This window comes from Mustela erminea, chromosome 2 (assembly GCF_009829155.1).
Source record: "Mustela erminea isolate mMusErm1 chromosome 2, mMusErm1.Pri, whole genome shotgun sequence".
NCBI classification, from domain to species: Eukaryota; Metazoa; Chordata; class Mammalia; order Carnivora; family Mustelidae; genus Mustela; species Mustela erminea.
Window position 1 is genome coordinate 142,004,707 of NC_045615.1, and position 18,120 is coordinate 142,022,826.

An 18,120-nucleotide genomic window follows, 5' to 3' on the forward strand; every position below is an offset into this window, starting at 1 on the left:
CAGAGAGCAGCCTCCTTGAGCCTGGATGCTGAGGAGTGACTGTGGGGCGGGTGTTGCCGCCGCCTTTCTGGCCGCTGCCCCTGGGCACGCAGCGCGGTGCGCCGACCGCTCTGCGGAGCCCGGGTCTGACTGCGAGTGAGAAGTTAAAGGGAGCGAGGGCTGGGAGGTGCAAAGCCCGGCAGGAAATCTAGGGAGCAAAAGGCGAGCGAGGGTGATCTTGAGCCAAGACATCAGGCCAAGTGGAGGAAATGTCATCATTGGTGAAGGAGGACTTGGAGAAGAAACTGTTTAAGCCACTCTCGCAGCATCTGTACGAGTTTATTGAAATCGAGTTCTCGGTCCAGGACAGGTATTACCTCTGCGTGTCAGGTAAGCTGTTCTTTCTCTTATCACTTCGGAATGTAAATACCTCCCAGAGGCGTGGGTGATGAAAAGGACAGGTTGGCATTTGTTTTCCGCTATAATAACAGCACGTGTATCTTCTGGTGATAGAGCTTAACCCTGCCAAGTTTAGGAATTTGGATGCCACAGGATTTTATTTTCAGTGCTAAAATGGAAGACAGAAAAATGATATCGTAGTAAGAAATATCTTGGTTGATCGTTCAGAATGAAGCCAGGTATGTATTTTCCTGCTTTGATTATTTTGTCTCCAATGTTTTAATTTTACTTGCATGGTATGCAATCTTAACGTGTAAGAGCTCATTTTTTAAAAATTCAACAGAGAGCTTTCTGTATATTTTTAAATACACCGGAGAATTGAGTTACAGGGCTCTATTTCCAACCAGCCTGGACAACTAGGAGGTGCTCCTTTTTCATGCCAGGAAAGAGAAAAAGACCTTAGATTTTCTTCTAAAGGCTTTTTTAGATTTCCTGGGGGCTTATTTTGAAAAGAGAAATGATCCTCTAAAAATTCTTTCTCTTCTAGGAAGTGTGCTCACAGAAACAATACTTGATTGTAGAAATTAGTTCATGAAGATGGAACTTTAAGGATAAGGATCTGCTCTCTAAATTCTCTGCTCTCTAAACGACTTTACTAAAATACAGATACAGATACAGATTCCCTCATGTTCTTAAAATTCACAAAAACTTTCCATACGTGGGAATAGGCTTTGCGCTTAATTATGATTTGCCTAACCTGTCATGTTTGTGAATTAAGCCAGAAATGTTTGTGCCATTATTGAATTTAATATATAGCATTCCCTTTTCCCAATCTATGCCTTTTACTACTTCTCAGGAGCTTAGGAGGAAAGAGCTGAGAAACTCTCAGTATTCATTGTGGATTTTCTTTTTTAAGGCACACCTCAGCATTTTCAGAAAACAACTTATTATAATTTGCCTCAGAAGGACTCTCTAAAGTTGTCAAGTTGGAGTACTATAGGGAGAATAGAACAGCTTTCAGTAAAGTGCTAAGAATTTTTAAAAATTCTATCATTCTTAATAAGAACAATATTTTCTCAATAATAGGCATATTAATATTTATCTAACACTTTATCTAGCATGTGTTGCTATATAAATACAGAGTAAGAGGACTTGGCATATCAACAAGGTAAAAAACTTAATTGGCCAGGAAAAAGAAATAAATCAAATTGTGGAAAAAAGTCAAATGAAATAATTTTAGAAAATATATTGTATCTTAACCACAAAATTACTGTATTTTTAAGTATTTTGACTTAATATATTAAAGAAGATGTTTATTCCAACATTAATATTTAATCATTTTATTCTTATGATGATCCTTTTTATAAAGTTAATTACTTATCATGTAACATTAGTATATAAATTTTTAAAGAAAACTTATAAAAATAAAATATCTGAACAATACGTATATCTAACTTGCCAAATACAATTTAATTCTTCTCTCTAATCATATAAATAACTAAACTTGTCCTATCTGACATGAAAAAAAAGGCCCCTAGAATTAAACTTTCAGAAATGGATAATGTCTTTTTTTCTCTTGTTCTTGAGTTCTAAGGAAGATCCTATAGACTGGGGTTATCTCCTATCTTTTTTTATAAATGACCTGAATCCTTTTAACAAGGTTCAGAAGGTCAAGAGGTCAACATTCATAACGTGTGAAGACAACCTCTTTAGGGTTCAATTTTCTCATCTGGAAAATGACCAAGTAGCATAGATGATCACTTTCATTAGTAAAATTTAATTATTCTCTTTTGTAAGAAGTAAGGAAGGAAAAAAGAACCAAAAACAACAACAACAAAACAAAACAAGGTCTTCTCAGATGTGAAGAGAAAGCAAGATTGTGATATTTCAGATAAAAGTTAACATCATAAGTCATAATTATTCCCAATTTTTCATAGCTCTTCTCTGTATTGTATCCATTAGTTTGAGAGCACTTTGACTAAATGTAACATCTCTTTATGACCCTTTCAAATACATTTAGGCAGAATGGTAATTGAAAATAAAGTCAGTGTGATGATTGATGGCCTTTAATCTTTGATCACGCTTTACTCAGAAGATTTCTAATGATGTGAATCAAACAGGTCGTATCACAATTATTGAGGCAAGTAACTCCAAATTTTGAATGCTGGCCATCTTCACAGAATAGAGGCTCATAGTTATAATTTTCTCTTTATATCCTACAGTCTAGCAGTTCTAAATTTGTAAGAACTGAAGGCAAGACTAACTGAACTCCATCAGGCATTTTTCAAACTAAAGAAGAAATGTTTAGATAAGTTACATTTTCAACTTATCTAATCCGAATCTGTCTTTTGCAGAGGTCTCACAACCAGATGATTGGGATATACTGTTATCTTTTTTTTTTTAAGATTTATTTACTTATTTATTTGACAGACAAAGATCACAAGTAGGAAGAGAAGCAGGCAGAGAGAAAGTGGGAAGCAGGCTTGCGGGGCTCAATCCCAGGACTCTAGGATCATGACCCAAGCCCAAGGCAGAGGCTTTAACCCACTGAGCCACCCAGGCACTCCAGGATGTACTGTTATCTTGATACTTCACCTGATTGATGTCAAGAATCAGATGCCATAGGGGCGCCTGGGTGGCTCAGTGGGTTAAAGCCTCTGCTTTCGGCTTGGGTCATGATCCCAGAGTGCTGGGATCGAGCCCCGCATCGGGCTCTCTGCTCAGCGGGGAGCTTGCTTCCTCCTCCTCTCTCTCTGCCTGCCTCTCTACCTACTTGTGATCTTTGTCTGTCAAATAAATAAATAAAATTTTTAAAAAACAAACAAACAAACAAACAAAAAAGAATCAGATGCCACAAACCTAATCTCCTTCTCTGTATTTTGCTAGGATTTACTTTGAGGATTTCCTGGCACCTCCTTCCAACTCAGAGTTTGCATGGTCATTTCTCCTTGAGTTAAGCTTCCCCTAGCCTAGAGCAACATTATCCCTGTCAGCTAAAAGCAGCATGTTCTTACAGAAGACAAAGGAGCCCTATTTTATGCGGGCACTAGAAAGGGATAAGTCACTTGTGCAATGATAAGTGCAAATGAATTGAAGAAATTCTGAAGGGCTTGAAATAGTATATGCAGCATTCACCATAACTGAATAGGAAGTAGCAAGGCATGGTAGAATGGACCCTGGGATGCTCGCAATCAGACAGGTCTGGTATAAAACCTGACTCTACTTTGTCCACCTGCCAGCTGTGAAATTTGGGGCAAATAATTAACCTCTCTGGCCTCAGTGTTGGTATCTCTGAAATGGAAATAATGACACCTACATTTACACATAGTTTTCTTCTGTTAAAGCCTAACTAGGAGAAAAACAAACATGATAAATTATGTTCCAAATAAATAAAATAGAAAGTAGGGTTATATTTTTTAAATGTGCAGAAAAATATGTTTACTGTGAAAACATGCTGAAATATATTTGTATTAATGTATATACTATAAATATTTATAATAAAATTAAAATAGACACTAAACATATGTATTATATTTACTATATAATGAAAATTGGTATATATATTTTATAAATATAAATTATATACATATTCAGAAAAAGATTATTTTAAGCATTCTCAACTATTTTTTTTAAGATTTTTTTTTAATTTATTTGACAGACAGATCACAAGTAGGCAGAGAGGCAGGCAGAGAGAGACAGGAGGAGGAGGAGGCAGGCTCCCTGCTGAGCAGAGAACCCGATGCGGGACTCGATCCCAGGATCCTGAGATCATGACCTGAGCCGAAGGCAGAGGCTTTAACCACTGAGCCACCCAGGAGCCCCAACATTCTCATGTATTTAGAAAAACATTTTTCATTTATAAATGTTAATTTAAAAATAAATGGCATTGTCTAGAATTATGAAAACTGTGTGTATAAATTATCCATATATATTATATTTTAATGTCAGAACAGAATTTTTGTGAACCAGGGAATCTAACAATTTTGTCAAACCATTTACAATAAGAATGGTAACAATAAGGGTGTTAAATAAGAATACATTAACAAGAAAAAGAAACAAAATATTAGAGACTGAGTGCCTTAAAAACAACAAATATTATTTCTCAATTTTGGAAACTGGGAAGTCCAAGATCATGACCCCAGTAGACTCAGTGTCTGGTGAAGACCACTTCCTCAGAGACCATCATCTTCCTGTAACCTTACATGGTAGAAAGGGCAAGGGATTTCTCTGGAGTCTTTTCATAAAGGTACTAATGCCACATCACCTCCCAGTGTCTCCATCTCCTAACACGTCACCATGGGGGTTAGGATTTCAAAAATGAATTTTGAGAGGACAGAAACATTCAATCTATAGTGTTCAGTAAGCCCCAAAATTGATTTTATAAAAATATTTCTAGAAAAAAATACAATTTGAAAATTGCTTTTCAAATGAAATCAATAATAGCATTCTCAATGACCCCAAGACATCATTGATACACTGAAACATTTTCACTGAAACTTCCTATCTTTGATATCTCTTGGTGGGTTTTTTCATACTATTTAATTTCAATGATGAAAACAATTATGTAACACAGGATTGTAAAATAGCAGCCATTTGTTTATTTAAAACATTTCTGTATAACTTATTTGTGAGCTAATTTTTTTCTCCATTCGGCAAAATTGTATTGGCTCAATTAGTCAACCTTCTTTCCATTTAGTCTTATGAATTACAGTGACTGTTTTATCATGGTAATAGAGACAGTTATTAATGAGTATTTCTTTTGTAATTAAAAGTGAAAATAAATGGTTGGTGTGAAGTTAAGCTCATAATTCTAAAAATGCTAACTAAACTAGTAATATTGGAGCAGGTTATTTTGAAGTTCCCTTAGTCTATAGATATTACTCACTAAGTCATAGTTATATAATGACACCTCTGATGTTACTGAAACCAACTCTCTAACACGTGGACTATATAAACACATTTCTGTTTTAAGACAATGTGGTAAGTTTCCACTTTGCCACTGCATTAATGTGGATATGGCCATTTAATTTCAGCTGTAAGCAGATCCCAAGCATGGAAATTAGGAATTGGGTCCGCTCCAGCATGAGTAGACTTCTTTGACTCTTGGCTAAAGACAATTCTTGGAGCCTCCTTGACTCCAGAGGAGGCTACTTTTGCCAAATTGAAGAGTCTGCACTGTGTCTGTGCTGCATCATTGCCTCAAATGGTTGCCTTTTAAAGTGTGTTTGTTTTCTTAGTTTGGTGTTAGTGAGACAGTAACCATTAATGTGAGACAGTAACTATTAATGTACGAAAACTTGATAAAACTTGATAACTGGTAGGTCCTCTCTCCTTAATGTCTCTTTCCATCCTTTATAGAACTGCTCAAGAAAATGTTCTAGAATTTAAACCTCAGCCTATCACTTAAAATCCTTCAGCAACAACCCTTCTCCCAAGACCCCTACACACACACACACAGCTTTTCGGAGAGCATTTCAACTCCTAAGCCTAGCATTCCAGACCCTTGAAGAACTACACTTTCCCTGGTTCTTACCACCTATCTACCTGCATACTTCATGCCAACAATCCCAAATATCTATCATGACTCAAAAGGGTCAGGCACTTCATGCTTTTGTACACATGCTGTTCCAGAAGTCCCTCTGCTCCTTTCTTTATTCTGCCAACTCCCACTGCCTTTTACAACTCAGGTGACCCTTTTCAAGAAGCTCTCCCTAACCCCACCAGTTGTCCAATGTCCCTCCTCCATTTTCCTCTATTACCCTGCCTGTGCTTCCCTCATTCACAGTACTATGATCACCAGTATTCTTTCAGAGCTTCCTGAGCTCTGTGAGAGCAAGAATGGTGCCTTATGGAAATTTATTGTTTTCATGCCTGCCACAGGGCCCTATACAAAAGGGGAACTCAAATATTTATCAAATTAATGAAATGAATTGGTAGGCCTACAGGCAATCAGCCAACTATCAGAACATGTAGATGAGGAAGTAGAATTTGCCTTAAATTACATTTTCACATACTATTCAGTTATTTCTCCCCACACCCATCTTCTCCCGCACCCTAAGTAGCGAGTGAGACAGTAAGCCAGAAAAAGAACATTGTCCTTTTTCCTAAGGTAGAGCCTTTGCCTGAGCAGACACAGATGCCTCCTGGTGGAAGGAACTGCCTCCAAGATCTTGTCTTCAGTAAGTCCACAAGCATCAACTCTGCCTCCACTTCAACATGCCATCCTAAAGGTTTCCTTTCTAATCCTTTCCTCTTCCCAAAGCTAACATCCAGACCAATGGAAACAGACCTTTCATAGAGCTGGAGAAATGTACAGAGAAATGTACAGAGAAACCCACCAGTTTTTGGAGGCTCACAGACTCTGAGCCAGTTTGTTGGTACCTACTTGAAATCTTCATTTCCGGGTCGTCTCAAGGACATACTCTTCAATCACTCCCTTCATCCCCCAGAACACACGATCCTTCCTCTTCCAAACTCTTGGAATATGTGATCTAAATCATAGCCTTTATTCTCCCCCTGTTTCTTGTTTTAATCCTACCTAATCCAGGAACTGGCACACAGTATGTACTCAGTATCAGTTCATGCATGAAGGAGTCTTCTGCAAATTGTTCTGCTCTCACCATTCCTGAGAAACTGACCTCAGGAAAGAAATCAATGATATTTCCCAAGTCAGATTCGGTGCCAGGTCTGAATTCTGCTTTACCCAACAAAGTGACTTCATGGGATTGTCTCCAATTTTTTAAATCCTCCGTCCTCTTGATTTCCACAGCATCGCATTATTGGGCTTGTCTCTTCCCATGGCACCTTCTCAAACCTCTCTACTGATACCTTTTTCTTCTCTGTTCTGTCTCACCTCTTTCTTCTGCTCTTTTCCCTATAAACTTGGTCTTGGAAATCTGTCCACACAGAAAAATCCCAAGCCCCTATCTCCACCCCTAAACTACAAACTTCAATCTCCTTCTCTTCTGAGATTCCTTATGGACACCTTCTGTGAATGTCAAAAACTAAACTCATTATTCTGCCCAAGCAGCTCACTATCTGTACTCTCCTGTTTAGGTTTCCATCCAATGTTGTCAATGCCTCATTTGAAATCTTACTTAGATCTGCCACATCTATTACACTGCCCGCATACTGTGCCTAGTTTACAAACAGCCTTTTAAAACAAAACACAATACTTTACCATTTACTGAAAAACAGTCACTATCCTACCTCACTTGTATACTTTATCTTTAGCCTCTACATGCCATGAGTTTGAGTTTGTAGAACTCTGATCTTGCTTTACAACTTTACTGAATGGAGGTTTAGTCTCTCTGGACATAAAGTAGTTTACTCAGACCGCACTGTACAAAGTGGTATCATTATTTGAATCCATACTGTCTAAAGCCAGAGCCCACTAAGCCTTTCTGTTCTTCTCCAATGTATTGTGTGCTCCACTGCTCCCAGAAAAATACTCCTTTAACAGGGCACCTCTGTACTAGCCCCTGCTCCAAGGAGGAAAGAGACTTATTGAGTAGGTATTACTGCATGAGCTTTCACTGAACACCTGATGAAGAGCCTTCTTAGATTGTCAACCTGTAAAGGACTGAAGTCACTGAGAACTGGCTGCCTTAATTCAGGCTCACTTGCACCTTCCTAGGTTAATTATTCCCTTCACCAGGACTGATTCTGGAGCCTTCACTGTCCAGACCAGAATCCCATCCTTTCCACCGGAGGGAGGATTCAGAGACCACAAGTCCTCGGTGGTTTCTATCCCTTTTCAAATCCAGAGGTTTCAAAACATTTTCACAAACTTCTCTCATCCTAGTTCGCCCTCTTGCCTGCCCTATCCTCTCTCCAACCAGTCTATCCAGTCCACCTGCTCTAATTCTATTGGTGAGGTTCAGCTTCTATTGTCATCCTTTTCCTCATGCTGTCCTTCACCTAGAGATGCTTTCAGTATCACCCCTGCCTTCCCAAATAGGACTGATTTAAATCCTTTCTAAAATTCTTTTTCTCCCGTGCTCGCTTCAGCAGCACATATACTAAAATTCTTTTTCTCCCAGAATCCCTTCCTTAACTATCCCGAACCTCTCCCTCCTCAGGACTCCAGTTGAACATATTGTCTGCTGCACATCTTTATCTAGCATTATGATTATATTATCATGTATTGCTTTATATCCTCTTAACCAAGAGGATATGCCAAAGTAGCACTTTCCAGAACCAAAAGAAAGTTCCTTAAAGACAAATTCCAACCTCACTCTTAGGGAACAGAACCAGTTTGCAACTCTCGAAGTGACATCATCCATCTTGAAAGAAGCTTTCAGATATTCAATTCCCACCCCGACCTCTTTATAATATACCTATATACCATTATATACCATCATTATGTATTTCGTGTTAGAATAGTCTCTTCAACAAACCCATAGTTTCTAGAAGGCAGGGACCATGTCTCACACTTGTATCCCTTTTGGCATCTGTAATAGCTCTATCAGGTAAATAGCAGATTCTCAGTAAATACTTCTTTATTAATTCATTGATCATTTTCAATCTAGGAGCTCCAACATCAAATGTTGATTCTTCTGATGTGTTCAGATGAGACCAAAGATTTTAAGTCCAGGAAATTATTTCCCTCATTTTGTTCACATCAAATAAGCAATGATTTTTCGCATGCTTTTTAAGGTATAGTACTAAAGCTTTTTGTCTTGATGGCACACTTTGAATGCTAAAATTTGGAGACATTCTAAAGAAGATTTAAAAATCTCAGACAATACCAAACAGGCCAACAGCAGCTGCAATCCAAACACTTCTACATCAAAAATCTTGCAGCGACTTTAAAAGAAAGCATGCAGAGTGTTCGTATGGTCACTCTTCGACACTGTGTTGCTGTGTGAGCAAACTGTTTGCTTTCCTGAACTCATTTTCCATATTGTCATAAATTAAAATTCCAATTTGTTCTGGTAAATACTTTGGCACTGACTGTATGCTAACGCTCTTATTTCCTGCCATGAGTCGAACCCCATTCTCCACCACAAAGCTCATAGCTGAAAGCACACAGCTCAGTGCTCCATCTGACAGACATTACCACGGCCGTATGTAAGTAAGTTAACATATGGAGCAAATTAGGGGGCGTACTCATGGAGGTTCAGATACATCAGGGTTCATCAGTGGGGTACAGATATAATGAAGCCTCAAACTTGATTCTAGGAAAAGGAGATACATAAATACTGAAAAGTGTAAAAAGTATAACTTGATGAATAATTTATTACCTTCTAAGAGTTTATGTAAACTAAATGTTTTTCTGCCCTCCAGTGACCAAAAATGAAGAAGTAAAAATAATTATGGTGAAACACTACAGAATAGGTTTAGATGAAAAATATGAAGTAACAAAAAAGTGGTCTTTGAACGATCTGCAGATGATTGATGGAAAAGAAGCAGATACCGTAAGTGTTAATGTTTTGCAAGGGAGATGTGGGATCAATATGCTAGAAATCTTTATGTTCAATATCCTACTTTGTATTATTCTTGGCATATACTAAGTGTTAAGATGACATAGTGTTCTTAAGTGCTGTGGGTTTTTCTGCTGGGATAATCCACTGGATTTTTTTTTTTGTTCCGTTTTTCTGAGCTGAAGTTTGAATTTTTGTCTTTTAAATTTAAAAGCATCTTTCTCAAGGGGGTCTTAACAGGTTAAACATGATATACCAGTCAATCCTAAAACTTTATATGATGCTTCCACCGTCACCCTCTCCCCACCCCAAGGTCCTCCATTAAATTTTGGGAATTCCTTCCTCATCTTCTTCAAACTGCTGTTCCTTAACCACTTGAACCTCCAGAAAAACCAGTAACTCTTGGAAATCCTACAACCTTAGAGTTGAAAGCGGGGGAGAGGGTGTATATGCAAATGTCTCCACATGACCACTTAACACGTGATTTTCTCAGTCTTCTCTTGACCTCATCCACTGATGGGGAACTCCTTATCATGTGAGGAAGTCCATTCAACTTCTGAATCACCATACTTTATTTTTAAATTTCCTGCTATGTTTAACCAAAAATTTACTTCACTCCTAACACCCACCCATCAGTCCTGGCTTTGCCATTCAGAGCGATTTAGGAAAAATCCAATCCTCCTTTCACATAGCAGGCTTTTCAATATTTGAAGATGATCATAATGTTCCCTCAAGTTTTCACTTTTCTAGGTTAAATGTACCCATTTCATTCTTTAAATAACTTTCATATGAAGATCAAAGAAGGTAATATGGTGGAACAGTACAAGTGTTAAGAGGGAGTAGATCTGTTGTGATTTCTTGCTGATAACGTTGCTTCAACACCCTCCCTCCACCTTTTTCTCTCCCCTGGAATGCTCCAGTTTCTCAGAATTAAATACAATCGTTTAGAATTAGTGTGACTAGTTTGTATTTCCTATGATCTAAATTCTTTATTTCTATTAAACACTTACCTGAAACCTCGGGTCTTTTGTGCCTGAATTACCATTTAACCTGATCTGCCATAGCCTCTACTTACATAGAATAAAATTGAAATTAGGGCTCTTGGTGATCTGGCTCCTTTATTTCTGGTCATTCCCCCTTAAACTATGTAAATCCACAGTGCTTAACTACTGATTCTTGATGTTTAAAATGCCCAGTCACCTCCATCTCTCACCCCATTTCCAGATTCCCCATTGGATAAAGTCGTACTCGTGTTTTCCTTCCCCCAAACCCCCATTGCATTTTGCATGTAAGTTACAGACATAATTCTACAAACTGCAATTGTTGGCTTACTCTGTCTCTCTTCTGGATGGAAACCCCCTAAAAAACTGAGACCATGACTTTTCATCTTTTATCGTAGTCTTCTGCCTTGTAGATAGTAAGCATTCAATAAGTGTTGGTGGTTTTGTTGGATCAATTTAAGCTTTTTTATTCTTTTTTTATCACTATGTTCAATTAGCCAAGATATAGTACATCATTCATTTTTTATGTAGTGTTGAACGATTCATTCGTTGTGTATAACACCCAGTGTTCCTCACCACATGTGCCCTCCTTAATACCCATCACCTGGTGACCCCATCCCCCCACCCGCCCCTTCCTTCCGTAACCCTCAGTTTGCTTCCTGGAGTCCAGAGTCTCTCATGATTTGTCTCCCTCTCCGATTTCTTCCCATTCAGTTTTCTCTCTCTTCCCCTGTGGTCCTCCACACTTTCCCTTATGTTCCACCTATGAGTGAAACCATATTATAATTGTCTTCCTCTGCCTGACTTATTTCACTTAGCATAACCCCCTCCAGTTTTATTCATGGCAGTACATTTGTTCTTAATCCTTGTGAATACCGTATTCTTAGTTTGGTCTATTATTCTCCCCTATCAAATCTTTTAACACCTGATTTTTTTTAAATATTCACTGTATTATGATGCAGATTCAATGAACACAACATGTAGGACTTGATTCAAATCAATAATAAAAATGATGAAGCAGGCAGAGCTAAATGCCATTTGGGTAACCTCCAGGTAATTGTTAGGTTACTATTACCACCACTTGTAATACCTCTCCCTGATACCATCTAACATTTAGTGAACTCTTATCAGATGCCAGGAACCACATGAAGCTCTTTTCATATATAATTTCACATAATCATCACAAAACCCTATAGAATTAGATTCTGTTATTACTTCCAATTTACAGATAAGGAAAACGGAACTCAAAGAGATTAATTGACTTGCCCAAGGTCACAAAGCTATTCAGTGATGGAGTTGGACTTTGCCCAGAAATCTATTAATTTGCCTTCTTTGGACTGCTTGTTTAACATCTCTACAAGTTCGTATATTCATTCATTCATTCTTTTAGAATTTGTGGTATACCAAATTGTGCTAGGCTCTGAAGATACAGTGGTAAAATGGACAGACATAAGCACTTAATTCTACCTTACTTACTTATTTACTTAATTATCTAGTCTGAATGACTGGATTTTGCCATTATGATCTTTACTGAAATCAATATATGCTATCTGCCATTATCTTGACATCACCTAGGAATCAATCCTATTTAAAAATTTGGTATGTTTGGCATAACTTCTTGGCCAAAGCATGCTGGATATCATTGCTTTTTTTTTTTCCTGTACTTACATAACATTTTTCTGATAATATATTCAACTTAAAGTTTCAGACACGTAGGAAATAATTCTTACTGCATATCTATATGATGAAATGTCACATGTCATTAAAAATCATGCTTCTGCAAGAATGTCTCAGAACACAGTTGTTCACCACTTAATAAGCTTTGTTTGTTTGTTTGTTTGTTTGTTTGTTTTAAAGATTTTATCCATTCACCTGAGAGAGAGAGAATGAGAATACAAGTAGGGGGAGAGGCAGACAGAGAGGGAGAAGCAGACTCCTTGCTGAGCAGAGAGCCTGATGTGGGACTCCATCCCAGTACCTGGAGACCAGGACCTGAGCCGAAGGCAGATGCCCAACCATCTGAGCCAAATTTTTTTTTTAATTTTTTATTTTTTATAAACATATATTTTTATCCCCAGGGGTACAGGTCTGTGAATCACCAGGTTTACACACTTCACAGCACTCACCAAAGCACATACCCTCCCCAATGTCCATAACCCCACCCCCCTTCTCCCAACCCCCCTCCCCCCAGCAACCCTCAGTTTGTTTTGTGAGATTAAGAGTCACTTATGGCTTGTCTCCCTCTCAATCCCATCTTGTTTCATTGATTCTTCTCCTACCCACTTAAGCCCCCATGTTGCATTGCCACTTCCTCATATCAGGGAGATCATATGATAGTTGTCTTTCTCTGCTTGACTTATTTCGCTAAGCATGATACGCTCTAGTTCCATCCATGTTGTCGCAAATGGCAAGATTTCATTTCTTTTGATGGCTGTATAGTATTCCATTGTGTATATATACCACATCTTCTTGATCCATTCATCTGTTGATGGACATCTAGGTTCTTTCCATAGTTTGGCTATTGTGGACATTGCTGCTATAAACATTCGGGTGCACGTGCCCCTTTGGATCACCACGTTTGTATCTTTAGGGTAAATATCCAGTAGTGCAATTGCTGGGTCATAGGGCAGTTCTATTTTCAACATTTTGAGGAACCTCCATGCTGTTTTCCAGAGTGGTTGCACCAGCTTGCATTCCCACCAACAGTGTAGGAGGGTTCCCCTTTCTCCACATCCTCGCCAGCATCTGTCATTTACTGACTTGTTGATTTTAGCCATTCTGACTGGTGTGAGGTGATATCTCATTGTGGTTTTGATTTGTATTTCCCTGATGCCGAGTGATATGGAGCACTTTTTCATGTGTCTGTTGGCCATCTGGATGTCTTCTTTGCAGAAATGTCTGTTCATGTCCTCTGCCCATTTCTTGATTGGATTATTTGTTCTTTGGGTGTTGAGTTTGCTAAGTTCTTTATAGATTTTGGACACTAGTCCTTTATCTGATATGTCATTTGCAAATATCTTCTCCCATTAGGTCAGTTGTCTTTTGATTTTGTTAACTGTTTCCTTTGCTGTGCAAAAGCTTTTGATCTTGATGAAATCCCAATAGTTCATTTTTGCCCTTGCTTCCCTTGCCTTTGGCGATGTTCCTAGGAAGATGTTGCTGCGGCTGAGGTCCTCATCTGAGCCAAATTTTAATAAGTTTTTTAAAAGTCAGCCAAAAACAAAGTTTTTCTTTGCTATTATCTCATTTTGCATATTTAGAATATTTAATATTGTTGAAAACTAGTATCTGAAACTTAAATTCAATTACAAAAAATACATACAGGTATACATATTTACACATGTATATGTATAGATGAAAGAAATAAGTATTTTAACAATAATTACCTCTGTGTGATGGGATTTCATATTTTTTTAAAGAATTTCATTTATTTATCTGACACAGAGAGATTGCAAGTAGGCAGAGAGGCAGGCGGGGTAGGGGTGGAGTTGGGAAGCAGGCTCCCTACTGAGCAGAGAGCCCAATGTGCGGCTTGATCCCAGGACCCTGAGATCATGACCAGAGCTGAAGACAGAGGCTTAACCCACTGAGCCACCCAGGTGCCCCAGGATTACATATTTATAAATTATTATTTCTTCTTTACACTTTCATGTACTTGTCAAAATTTCTATACTGCATTGAATTTTATCAGAAATCAAGGGGCTCCTGGGTAGCTCAGTTGGTTAAGCATATGACTCTTGATTTCAGCTCAGGTCATGATCTCAGGATGTGAGATTGAGCCCTGCATCAGGCTCTGCACTGGGTGTGGAGCCTCCTTAAGATTCTCTCTCCCCTTCTTCCTCTCCCCCCTCTACCCCCTACTCATGCTCTCTCTCACGCTCTCTCTTACTGTGCTGTTTAATAAATTTAAAACATTTAAAAAAAAAGAAATCAAGGAATGACTGGGTGGCTCATTTGGTTGGACGACTGCCTTCGGCTCAGGTCATGATCCCGGAGTCCCGGGATCGAGTCCCGCATCAGGCTCCCAGCTCCACAGGGAGTCTGCTTCTTCCTCTGACCTTCTCTTCACTCATGCTCTCTCTCACTGCCTCTCTCTCTCAATAAATAAATAAAAATCTTTAAAAATAAAAAAAATTTAAAAAAAAGAAATCGATGTCAAGTTCACTGATCTAGTTTCATGACTTAACCATCCCTGTCTCTTTTTTGGGCCATTTTTCTCTTCTTATTTTTCTCTCAAGTTCTCAAATATTACTGGTGTCATAATGATTTTCTATAAGCTTGGTCAGTGCCTGAGGTTGTATTCAGCAAGGCTGTCAATGTAGATTCCCTGGAAACAGTTCGCTATGGTCTATTTTTTCCTTACCTTCCTGGTCTTGATTCCATCCCAACTTTGTTGATTCTTCCCTTTCCCATGGAAGATCATCATGAACTAGACACAAAAGAAAACTTGAGTATTTCTAATTTTATCACCCAAAATTTTAGGACCTAAAATACTAAACTGCCAGGAAAAAAAAAAAAACACCTTATCATATTCAAAGAGCATTTCTTTCAAAGATTTGCTTTCTGTGGATGAAATGAAAATATCCCAGATATTCTGGGAATTTCTATGTCTCCTCTCTTTTGGAATTGAATCCTCAGAAGTCAGCATTGTTATATTTTTCTCAACAACAACGATACGGTTTTAAATAGAACAGTTTTGAGCCAGAGAGTTGTCAACTTTAAAGTGAAATGGAATTGAAATTGAAGTCAATCTATAAAGCAGAAATCAAAAGGACTGGGGATTTGGAGAGTGATGTGGTATACCAGGAGGACGGGTGGTGTAACAAAACATTGGGCTGGGTTGATTGAGATCTTAGTTCTTATCCTGACTCTGTCAAAAACTACATGTGCGACCTGGGCTCCACCTCTCTGGAAACTATCATCCCAGCCATAAACAAGAGGTCACTGAGTGATCCATGAGATCCCCTTCTAGCTCTAGGGTTCTATGGGAAGAAAGAACAAGAGAAGAGAGAGAAAGAGAGGTAGGGAGGTACTTGTATTCCGTGTGCATGTCTCCTCGGGCTTCAGTTATTAGGCTAAAGGAGAAAAGTAATCTCTGAGTATCTCAAAGGCATAACAGATTATCTACAGGATAAGGAACAAATGTTCTGGTGAGAAAACTATATAAAGAGCATGATTAGTATGGTGATGGAATGGGCGTGATTTCCTTTTACTGGGATTTCCTGCAGAAGTGTCTTTCAAGCTGAAATTATGACAGCCAGGAAACTTTTTGCAAGGTGTGGCTCAAGGGAACACTGTGTTTAAAAATCACATCACTTTTGTACAATCTTTTTTGAAAGCATTGGGTTTTTTTTTTTAATTTAATGGTAGGAAGCAAAGTAGCATTTATACTAGTATCACAATCTATGGGGGAAGATTAGGGGGGAAGAGAGCTATTATTTATTACACTCCACACATGCAGTTTTTATAATTAATCTCATGTAAATTTCATAGTAACCTTTTCTAAAATGAGGAGAAAACTGAAGGCCATATCAGGTAAGTACTCTGCCCATGGTTACATCAGAGATTTGAAATCGTTATCTAACTTCAAAACTCATGTTCTTTCTCCTGCCTCCCGCAAGAATTTTCTTATTTAAAAGAGAAATTGCAAATGCATAAGCTATTTCTGTATAATGTTTATACACTACATGGTAACAAATTATTAATAGTCTGGTTTGGTCTCTCTCTACCTCCTTGTCATTTAGGGCAACATTTACTCCTCCTGTCTTTTTATAGGACTACTCCTGATCAGTTCAACACACATTTGTTGAGAACTTAGTAGTTGCCACGGATAAGCACTAAGAACACAGAGATAAATAATTCAAAACCTCTGACCTCAAAAAGAGTTAGGGGTTAGACAGTTAATGAATGTGGAAGCATTTTTTAATGGAAAAGCATTTTATAATTGCAAGGCATTGTTGTTACTGCTCCTAGTAACAGCAATGATTATTTTAACATATAGGACCTAGATGAGGTTCGGTGTCCACTTTTTCTCAGAACACCTCCGCTAGATGTATAGCAGTAGCCAGGAGCAATCAATAGAGGCAGTCTTAAGTAATTTGACAGTTTCAGTCAAATGATTTAATGATCCCAGCTATTAACTTCAAAGATAATTCCTTGCTATTAACTTCAAAGTCAGCAAGCTGGTGATCTGTAGCATGGCAAAACGAATCTTGCCATCTTATATTACCTGCTTCTACCACTGGAATAGAACAAGGAGCCAATCTTCTAATAAAGGAAAGGAGAAATCTTTTCCTCTTTTCCAAAGTCTGTAAGGGGGGTTATTCTCTTCTTCCACGCATACTTATCCTCTCAAACTTACTACTGTGGGAAGACTTGGTAACTATGCATCTTGAGACGTGTTTTATTTGAATCATTGAAAAATCACAGAGGCTTCTGAAAATAATCTTCCGTATTATTGTTCTCTTTAGAAGCAATATGTTTAAACCAGATAGCTTTGGAAAGCTCATTTGTAGATTTTAGGAATATGTTTGATACTGACACTTTAGGATCAATAAGCATATGTAAGAGAATATGAGAGAATCCCCAGGAAATCTAGCTACTTTCCTGGCTACAAGCTAAATCATGCCTCTCTTTTTCTTCTAGGACAATCCATTTTTTGATCTGCATTTCAAGAAAGTGTACAGCTTGGAAGCATACAGTTGTGCTTCTAAATATGCCTTTGCTCGAACTGTAAATAAGCTGAATCATGCCTATCTTAAGAAGGACTTACAGATTGTGAACTTTGATTCTACTTACATTAATGATGATTCCATTTGGTCCTCCAACAACAAGGATTGCTTGGTTCTTATGAGAATATGCTTTTATGCTTTCAATCTAGTGTGCTTGTCCTTGTGTCCCCTTCCACTCTGAAGATGTATCCCATATTCCTCCATCAGTGTTCTATGAAAATGGTTCCCTAGGTAAATATCAATAGTTGTGATTAGTTTTTTCCCTTCATCAGTAACTCTTATTTATATAAAAATAAAATGATGCTTTTTTTAAAGATTTTTTTATTTTTTATAAACATATATTTTTATCCCCAGGGGTACAGGTCTGTGAATCACCAGGTTTACACACTTCACAGCACTCACGCTTTTTGAATGCACTTAAATTTGTTTTGATGCAATCATTCAACATTTGGGACTTTTCCTTTTGCATTTCTTAGTAACTTTGGAAGGAGCTGGGTGGTTTTGCCCACCTTTGTATTCTGCTAAAAAGTATCAAGAAGTATCTTGAAAGGCCTGAACAAATGGAAAGACACCCGTGTTCATGGA

The 18,120-nt window shown here is 38.0% G+C and overlaps 1 protein-coding gene across 1 annotated transcript; it reads left to right on the top strand.

Moving 5' to 3' along the window:
- Positions 1-237: 237 nt before the first annotated feature.
- Positions 238-17,729, top strand: EXOC1L (exocyst complex component 1 like). The gene is made up of 3 exons (XM_032334395.1): positions 238-369; positions 9,667-9,797; positions 17,450-17,729. Exons 1-3 carry the CDS (start codon positions 249-251, stop codon positions 17,714-17,716), a joined length of 519 nt encoding a protein of 172 aa, XP_032190286.1. The 5' UTR covers positions 238-248; the 3' UTR covers positions 17,717-17,729.
- Positions 17,730-18,120: the final 391 nt, after the last annotated feature.

Coding starts and splice junctions, on each gene's coding strand:
- EXOC1L (XM_032334395.1), top strand. CDS start 249: ATGTCATCATTGGTGAAGGAGGACTTGGAGAAGAAACTGTTTAAGCCA. Junction 370..9,666: donor GTATTACCTCTGCGTGTCAG/GTAAGCTGTTCT, acceptor TCTGCCCTCCAG/TGACCAAAAATGAAGAAGTA. Junction 9,798..17,449: donor ATGGAAAAGAAGCAGATACC/GTAAGTGTTAAT, acceptor TTTTTCTTCTAG/GACAATCCATTTTTTGATCT.